Raw genomic sequence first — 9,593 nt, forward strand, 5'->3', positions numbered from 1 at the left:
ATGCCAAGTAAACTACACTGAGCTTCCATATCGCCCCCACACCATGCTTGTATCTCCTGCAGGCTCTCAGCAGCAACAAAGCAAACAACTGGTGAAACTGAAAGTGAAACTGTCTGCTGAGCTTCCAGTACTACTTCTGAGCGCAGCCCTTTTCAGATTCAAAATACCGTTGAGGAAATGTATTTCCAGATGCCAGGAAAACTACACTGAGCTTCCATATCGCAGCGCACCTCCCCTCCCCCCRTGTGTTGAAATGGGTGAGACAGAAGCAGAAGGAAGTTCTTAAAGAGACAGAGGCCAATTTCAAGGTGTTTAGAAACGGAAATGATGAGAAAGAGAGTTTATTTTCTATTTAAACATAAACAGCATTTTAATAACAGCTAAAGGTGACATAGATACTTTATTATTTTATAGAACCTAAATATATGCCTGAGAAACACATAATATTGCCCCTTTAAATTATATTGTCAATTTCATCTCTAACTTTGTTTGACACTAAGGACAGTCTGTTTTGTTTTCTCTGTGTAACATCTGTTCCTGTAGGTTGTGGTATTAATGTGACAAACAGCAACCCAACATTGTGCATCAATGACCTGATCCAGGAGTACAACACACAGAATAATTGCAGTCTGGAACCACTCAGCTGCCCGCAGCTCATTGCCCGGAGTCTGAACTGCTTGGAAAATCTCATTAGCCGTTTTCAACAAGGAGGCCCAGATGCTGTCTTGCCCACCTACTATAAGAGATGGCTTCACACGTAAGTGTGGCACACAGATATGAAAATAAAATAAAAGTTCAAACATCTCCATCCATCTCCCGCCTCCTCAGATGACCCTGAACCACCGACCCTTCCTTGACAAGAGACATTTCAACTCAGAGCATGAGAACAATAAGGTTCACCTTTTAAACTCTGTATTACTGATGTGTGAGGGGAGTTGTTTGATGGTCAGCTGCAGATAACAGTGCAGGCTGCAGTGCAAAACAGGAGGAGGAGGACTGGGGAGAGTAGTGATCTTATTTCTAGTGACAGAACGGTTAGGGAAATGCCAATGCTGTAAACAAATAAATAAAACTCAACCAGTGATTGGTTGACTTATTTAATTTTATTTATTGTTTTTTAACATCCTGCAGGCTCTGAAAGTAAATATGAATCTGAGTTTTTGATTAAAAAAAGTCCATGAGATATCTCTAAACATCTGTATTCCTGCAAAATGAGGGAARATCTGTGTAAATTACAGATAATCTGTTGATGTGAGCAGTTATCAACACCCGTCCTCTTCTAGACGCACACCTGAGCCGGCCAATTGCTTTAGTTGACTGATACTGATTTAAATACAACTTAACATTCGTGAGGTATTTTGCATTGACTGTTTATGGTTGAGTGTGGGCGTGTAGAGGGTAGAACCTGAGGAGGGGTCTTGTGCTCAAACTCTGAGGTGAAGCTGTGATCTATGAAGGAAAATTGTTTGAAAGTGTGCGTGCGCATGGTTTTATAAATCTGAATTTTTTTTGGCATACACCATTTTCGCCTATTGGCTGTACGTTCACTCTTAGTATGAATTCCTTGCAATCCTATATAAATGAGCCCCAGGTGAGAGATTGTGCCATGTACACACGGAGGAATTTGGTGCTGTTCACAATCTCCACAGTGGATTCATTGATATTTAGTGGATAGGGATCACTTTTTTCCTTCTGAAGTCGACAATCTTTTTGGTTTTATCAACATTCAAAGACAGGTTGTTGCTCCCACACCACTCTGTCAGCCGTTTCACCTCCTCTCTGTATGCTAACTCATGAGACCCACCACGGCCATGCCATTGGCAAACAATGATGTGATTTGAACTGTGCATTGCTGCACAGTCATTAGTCAGCAGAGTAAACAGCAGTGGACTGACCAAACAGCCCTGGTGGGGCCACCAATCAGCGTGATGGTGTGTTGCCGATCTTGAATGACTGAGGTCTCCCAGTCAGGAAGTCCAAGATCCAATTACAGAGCTCATCTAATAGTCAGATTTGTTTTGCAACTCTTTAAATAATTGCACATGTATCTGAGGGCAAACAATTTGTCCAAAATCTCCTGGTATACCTGCCCATTTCAGGCCGTACCATTGAGCTCTAGCACTTGACTCCTGCTCATCTTAGGGAGAGTTTACAGAAGGAGTATTCAAGTTCTGCCTTGGTTCAGTCAATCCACAGAGATGACGGCTTTCAAAAGCACTACTGTGTAATACTTGAATGGAAACACAGCTGAGGTAGATTCAAAAGCTTGATTAGATCCAAAATTGGAGACACATATGGCCGACCCTGAATTAATGAGAACTGCTAATAGACACTGATCAATTGTCGAACCTCGGATTCAAGAGGAGCAGTGTGGCTTTCGTCCTGGACCAGATCGTTCCCTTGCAGGGTTGCTAAGGTGGTCATGGGAGTTTGCCCCTCCGGTCTACATGTGTTTTGTAGACTTGGAGAAGGCTTATAACAGTGTTCCTTGAGGCATTCTGTTGGGGGTGCTGCTGGAGTATGGAGGGTCTGGTTTGCTACTAAGAGCGATCCAGTCCCTATATAACCAAGATGGAGCTGTGTTTGATTCTTGGCACAAAGTCGAGCTTGTGCAGGTTGGACTCCAGGGCTTTCCCTTGTCTCTGATCCTGTTTGTAGTGTTTATGGACAGAATCTCAAGGTGCAGTCATGAAGAGGAGGGTGTCTGGTTTGGGAACCACGGGGTCTAGTCTCTACTGTATGCAGATGATGTGGTTCTGTTGGTGTCTTCAGACCAAGATCTTCAGCGTGCACTGGAACGGTTCACAGCTGAGTGTGAAGCAGCTGGGATGAAAGTCAGTTCCTCTAAGTCTGAGGCCATGGTTCTTGATCGGAAAAGGGTGGAATGCTCCCTCCGGGTTGGGGGAGAGTCTCTGCCTCAAGTGGAGGAGTTTAAGTATCTGGGTGTCTTGTTCTCGAGTGATGGTAGGATGGAGCGAGAGTTGAATCGATGGATTGGGGCCTCATCCTTAGTAATGAGGGAGCTGCTTCGGTCAGTTGTGGTGAAAAAAGTACCTGAGGAGTCGAAAGGCAAAGCTCTGGATTTACTGCTCTGTCTTCATTCCAACCCTCACCTATGGTCATGAGGCATGGATCATGACCAAAAGAACCAGATCCCAGATACAAGCAGCTAAAATGACCTTTCTTCGTAGGGTGAGAAGCTCCGTCATCCGGGGGAAGCTCGGAGTAGAGCCACTGCTCCTCCACATCGAAAGGAGCCAATTGAGGTGGTTCATCTGATTAGGACGCCTCCCTTTAGAGGTGTTCAGGGCATGTCCCACTGGTAGAAGGCCCCGTGGAAGACCCAGGACTCGCTGGAGGGATCATGTATCCTCTCTGGCCTGGGAACACATCGGGGTCCCCCAGAACGAACTGGAAAGTGTCGCTGGAGAGAGGAAGGTCTAAGTTTCTCTCCTGGACCTGTTGCCTCCGCGACACAAATACTGATAAGCGGAAGAAGATGGAGATGGAGATGCTAATAGGCACAGCCGAGAGAGAGATGCTGTGGCACCAGATTCTCAGAAAGACCTTACAAATATTCCTCATCATGGTACAATTCTAAGCTGAACAAAGTCGACAGCACACTGGAAGTAACGTGAGACAGTTCTAGTTGTGTTTGTAGTTTCTGCTAAATAACTTATTTTGTGGTTTGTGAACTTCTAAATAAAGAGAAGATGTTTAAGTGTTTACTTATTTTAGGGTCTAGCTTCATCTTATCCCTCCAGTCACATAACTCAAACTTRAAAAATGAATTATTGCACTGGTTGTTTTAATCCCACCACATGGTGCATTCCAACAAACTGTAAATATAAAAATCCACATTGTAACAAAAGTTGCTCTAAATAAAGAAAATTGAAGGGTAAATATCTTATTTAGGCTTACATAAACAATTAAAATAATACAGCTTGTATGTTTTTCATTAACTGATGAAATTTTTACAGAAACAGTAAGTTCTGTAGATGACTGCTAGAATATCAGTGGGAATTATTGAATTTACATGTTGTACCAGAACGCACTGAGTTGCCATAAAACGTTGTATATTAAATATTTTGTTTAGTTACAGAAGCACTGATTGTATGACTACACATACATACTGTATTATCTAAATTGAAGGCCCAGCTCTAAAAGTCACAAGCTGCATTTCCATTGACCATGAAAATGTGCAAATTAGGATTTCGAAAATAAATTTGCTCAATGGAAACGCATCATTTTCGAAAAAATTAAGTTTTTCGACAAACTGTTTTTGCGCTAGGATGAGGTGGTTTTTTGGCCGTATCAAAATTGGTGTTTTTCGCAAAAATGCAATGGAAACATTTTTTTCGCATCACAGGAGTCACGTGATCAACAACCRGCTGTTTCTACTGGTGAAAAAGACGACGACGAAGAAGATAACAGGAAGTAGAAGTAGTAGTAATATCACAGAAGTAGTATAAAATAGTAAACTCACCGACCACAATTTCCCAAAAACACAGCATACGTAGCCGCTCCCAAGTAGGGACTTGTCTCTGGAAAGCCTCGATAAAAGACGCCGACGTCTCCTCTGATGATGAGTGCTAGTGTCGTGGTAGCAACATGCTATGTGTTTACATCCATCGCCACCATGTTTGTAATGACTTATCATGAGAACAAATGTATTCACGTGTGACTTTAATAGCATTTCTTACTTAATGGAAACACCGCAGTTGCGAAACGGTGTTTTTTTTTTTTTTTTTACATTAACAGAATATCGACAAAGTTTTGCGCACATTTGCAATGGGAACACAGCTACAGTTCACCATTGTTACTTCTTTAAAAAGAGGTTATTAGTACTGRATGACCATGTGCCTTTTCATTACTGGAGTGGGGTTTTGGCTGAATATGCACGGTAGTTAGAAGTATTTGTGTGTTTTGGCTCTCAGTTTTCTTTTGATTCAAAGGAATCAATCCATTCAGTATTAAAACATGCTTAACTTTGTTTTATGTTCTGCCTTCAGTGRGACTCAGGTGCAACTCTGGAGTGAAGAAGGACCAGAAGCTCAGGTGGTGGGTCTGGACGACAACGGCTTCTTGCAGGTGTACAGTAAAGAGCAGGGGCTGATCTCAGTGGAGCCTGATGGAAACTCGTTTGATATGTTGAAGAACCTGATTGTCATGAAGCAGCGTTAGAACCAAACCCAGCCAAGACTCATTTATCTGCAGGCAGGCCTTTTGGAATCACTTTAACACATTTCTTGTTCGCAGCAGTTCAGTCTGCAGAAGATTGAGTGTAATTCAAATGATTTATTTGTTATAACTGGAATTTTGTAACCATTACTTTGCATATTTTAAAACATGGTCAAATAAAGTGCAGGTGAAGGCAGCAGTTAGATGAAACAGTTGGAGGATTTCTACATTTCCCTGCAGTAAAGTAGAAGAGTAACTGGAAATAAAACGTATTTTAGAATTATTTTGAATAATTAAGTCAATTTGAGTCCCTAAAACAGATGTTTCTGCAGATTGAAGAGATGTAATTGTTAATCCTTCACTCTGTTTGGGTGTTAATGACCCCATGTTAAAACTTAGGGTCAGTTTTTGTGTTTTAAAGTGACTATTTTTTGACTCAAAAGTTATTGACAAAGTTTGTGTCATTTTTTTTATGATTTAATGAGAACCAGTTGCACAAAGAATTAGTTGCTGTTCTAACATTCCTGTGGAGACATTTTGTCTTTTGAGCGATTTAAATAAATTACAGCTAGATTGCAGCCAAACCTTGTTTGTTCAAAGAAATGTTCTCAAACAAGGACAACTTGGCTTGCATATTTTACTGAAAGAGATTAAATGTTTTAAATGTTAGAGCAGCTACATGTATGTCTGCTACATGTTTAAGATTTAACTTTTATCTGGTTCTTTTCAGTCACCCTGCCTGATATAACTTTAATCTGATTTCAGTGAGAGAAGAACCATTGTGTGTGTTCTGCTGTAACTTCCAGAAAAATAAACTATTTCCAAAGAATTGTCTTGTTGATTACTTTAACCTGATTACATCAATTTTCATAATCCTGATTAGTAGAAATGTCAGAAAAATAGATTGGCTTGAGTTAAATGAGTGAAGAAACAAACTAAATGTGGAAAAAGCATGGCTGTCACTGGAGGAACAAAATCAAATTTATGTACAACTTTCTAAATTAATTTTAATTAGTCTAATCGTCGTATAGTACGGAATTAAGTTATTACGAGAAAACCATGGAAAATGATTATATGCAGAAAACWATCGCTCAGCTCCTGTAGTATCATAGATCTGTAGATTTGATACATTGTATAAAAATCTATACGCAGTATAGATGAATCTTATTTTTTCTTATGAACATTACAAACTTAAGTCTTGTTTTTTAATGATCTGAAGACCTTTTTATCACATGTAACAAACAGCACACATGCTTGAAGACGGCTGTAAAGCTAATTAGAGGACACACTTTAGTTTAACGTCCATATGATCAAATTATTTTCAATTGTTTTTATCATTTGTTTTTAAAGCAATTCTGTTGAATCACAATTCAAATTTCCATTTTCATTGGTCAACTTTTATTTATCTATTAGGGCTTTTTCAGTTTCAAGTAAATGAAGTTTATTTATATAACACCTTATATATGAAATTACAAAGCGCTTCACATAATAAAATACATCAAAACATTACAGCATTATATTCATACAAAAGTACAAGTAGTAACAAAAAGTTATTTCAGTGACAGTGTTCACATTGCAGGTAACACTTTGGGACAAATCCATAACTCAATGTAGATTGTATAACTCAGGGCATTTAACAATAAAAGAGATGCTCTGCAGTAATTACACTGAGCTGTTAGCTTGTGGTTTTATTATCCACAATAACTCTGTATTTCCCCCTGTTAATTAGKCTGTGGTTTGACCCCTTCAACCAGTCTATTTAACACCAGGTCAAACTAGTAATTTCTCCTAGACGTGCACAGAAGATGAACGTCAGGTGTTGATTTAACGCCTGCTCTTTTTCCTCRGGACCATCAATTGGCTGTGGAATTTCCTTTAAACAGGTGGCCTGTGGTTTCACTTCTGTACCAAGAAACAAATAATATACAGTGGAGGAAATAATTATTTGATCCCTTGCAGATTTTGCCCACTGACAATGAACAGCCTAGGTTAATTTTAACAGTGAGAGATAGAATATAAAAAGAAATCACATTGTACAAATTACATAAATTTATTTGCTTTCGGCAGAGAGAAAATAGTATTTGATCCTGAGGTGAAATAACCACGTCTTCTGGTTGAAGTGGAACTGCTGTTGCTCAATGAAGAGAGRACTCTGAAACAGGCTKGTTGAACAGCAAGAATMTTTATTTTGCAGTCCAGGAGATTACAGCCAAAAACCACATTGTGGCCTTCAAGCCAAATGATTCACCAAGGAAGAAAGATGAAGTACGAAGGCCAAGGGTGGGGGCGTACAAGGCTCTTTATAGGCTTCACAGATGTACCATCACGGTTTGCCTTAAGCATTCCTCTTCCTAATATGGTAATATGTGCCGAGCTCTGAAGCTGGAAAACCAAGAGACATCACATCTGTGCATTCCTGAGAAGAGGCCCCCACTCTTGGACACTACAATCCCCTACCAACCATTAAGAGTTTTGGCTCCTTGGCAGCAGTAGACGTCACACAGAGATGAGCTGGTTTTTGGTCAAACACTGTGTGATCCTTTAGCAGCTTTAGATAGTTCATGGAGGGAAGCTGAAGCACTTAAAAACCTTTTTAACTATGCACATGGATTTAGACAAAGACTTTACACAGCTTCACAGCTAACTAAAACCAAGTCTTCTGTGCAGAAGATGTGACAGAAAAGCTGAGTATTGTGTGTTTGTTCCAGGTGATCAGGTATTAGCTTTGTTACCTGTGGTTAGTTCACCATTTCAGGCAGAGTTCTCTGGTCCACACATTGTACTGAATCATCATGAACGGAATTATCTGGTTGCTACACCGGGTTATCGCAAACAAAAACAGTTGTTTCATGTCAATTTGTTAAAACCATATCATGTTCATGTCCTGGAAGACTCTGCAGAGGCGGTGCATCCAGTTTGTGTTGGTGCCATCTGTTGGTGAAACCTTTGGTGATGATGKTTTGCCTGATTTAGATCCTTTATTACTGGTTGACTGAAGAACTCAGAGGTGCTTAAGGACATTGTGTTGCATCACTTGTCAGAGTCAACAGTCTGAGTTCATTCTACCTTGTTTACAGATGTCCCATCTTGTACACATTTAATGGAACATGACATTGACGTAGGTGAAGCACAGCCCATTAAACAGTGATTTTATAGAGTGAGTCCAGAAAAGCGTAAATATACTGATGCTGAAGTTGACTATATGCTAAAAAATGGAATTGCCCAGGTGTCGTCCTCTAGTTGGGCTTCGCCTTGTTTATTAGTATCAAAGTCAGACAACACTTTTTGGTTTTGCTCTGACCTTAGAAAGGTCAATAGCCTGACAAAACCAGATCCTTAYCCTATTCCACACATTGATGGACTGAACTTATAGAGTGCTTTTCAAGTCCCTCCGGACCCCAAAGCGTTTTACACTAAAAGACATTCACCCATTCACACTCACATTCACACACTGATGATGGCAAACTACACTGTAGCCACAGCTGCCCTGGGGCACACTGACAGAGTAAATTGATGACTGCATTGATAAGCTTGGTGCTACTAAGTTTGATCTACTGTAAGGTTACTGGCAGGTTCTTTTAACCAAAAGGGCAGGTGAAGCTGCAGCTTTCATTACACCCACCGGGTTGTATTCATATTAGTTTATGGCATTTAGATTATGAAATGCTCTTGATACTTTCCAGCATCTAATGAATAAAGTTGTTGAAGGGGTAGAAGCAGTGATGTGTGGATCAATTTGACCTGCAAAATAACAGGAGGGCTAATGGTACCTAATCGTTGCGCTTTGTCTTTGTCATTTCCTTGTTTTTAAGAATGATAAAGACTGCCATATTTATACAAGCACACCAAAACCACAGCAACATTTTTATCAAATCTCAAAGCACATTTATCAATTTTTATTTGAAAACAGGACGTGCATAAATTCATTTAAACCAGATATCATAGAAATATGCTGAATTCTTATTATTTTTACCACCGTAAAGTAGTTTAACACTGAGTGTGTGCCACCAAAAGCATGAAGCGTGCCTGTGACGTGAATATCCTTCAAAACAAAAAGTCAAAGAAAACATATTTATATTTAAGAAAATTGTTATAATACACACAATTTTACACTTTTTGTGTACATAACTGGCATATTTTCTTTTTAAATTGACCAAGATGAAATTTAACAGGAAGTGACATCATGAGAGTATTGTCTAGGAAAAGGGAACTCCCTAGAGTTTATTTATTGAAAGAATATTATTTGAACTTACGAAAGGACAACTGATATTACCAACTTTTAAAAACTGTTACGGCCAGAGGTTTTTCTTCTATGTTTGTACTAAAGCATGGAATGACATTCCTCAAAACATAAAGTCCATTTCAAAACTACAGCTTTTTAAAGTGTAACTTACCCCCCTGTGAAAAGATAA

At 39.6% G+C, this 9,593-nt stretch overlaps 1 protein-coding gene across 1 annotated transcript in view; it reads left to right on the forward strand.

Moving 5' to 3' along the window:
* Positions 1-6,010, forward strand: part of hlcs (holocarboxylase synthetase (biotin-(proprionyl-CoA-carboxylase (ATP-hydrolysing)) ligase)) — a gene marked incomplete at its 5' end in the record, with an annotated part of 23,817 nt that extends 17,807 nt beyond the window's left edge. Inside the window, 2 exon segments of the mRNA XM_014031237.1 lie at positions 544-757; positions 5,013-6,010. Of these exon segments, the coding sequence (XP_013886691.1) occupies positions 544-757; positions 5,013-5,184 (386 nt within the window).
* Between the last annotated feature and the right edge of the window lie 3,583 nt (positions 6,011-9,593).

This window comes from Austrofundulus limnaeus, unplaced genomic scaffold (assembly GCF_001266775.1).
Source record: "Austrofundulus limnaeus strain Quisiro unplaced genomic scaffold, Austrofundulus_limnaeus-1.0 Scaffold1206, whole genome shotgun sequence".
NCBI classification, from domain to species: domain Eukaryota; kingdom Metazoa; phylum Chordata; class Actinopteri; order Cyprinodontiformes; family Rivulidae; genus Austrofundulus; species Austrofundulus limnaeus.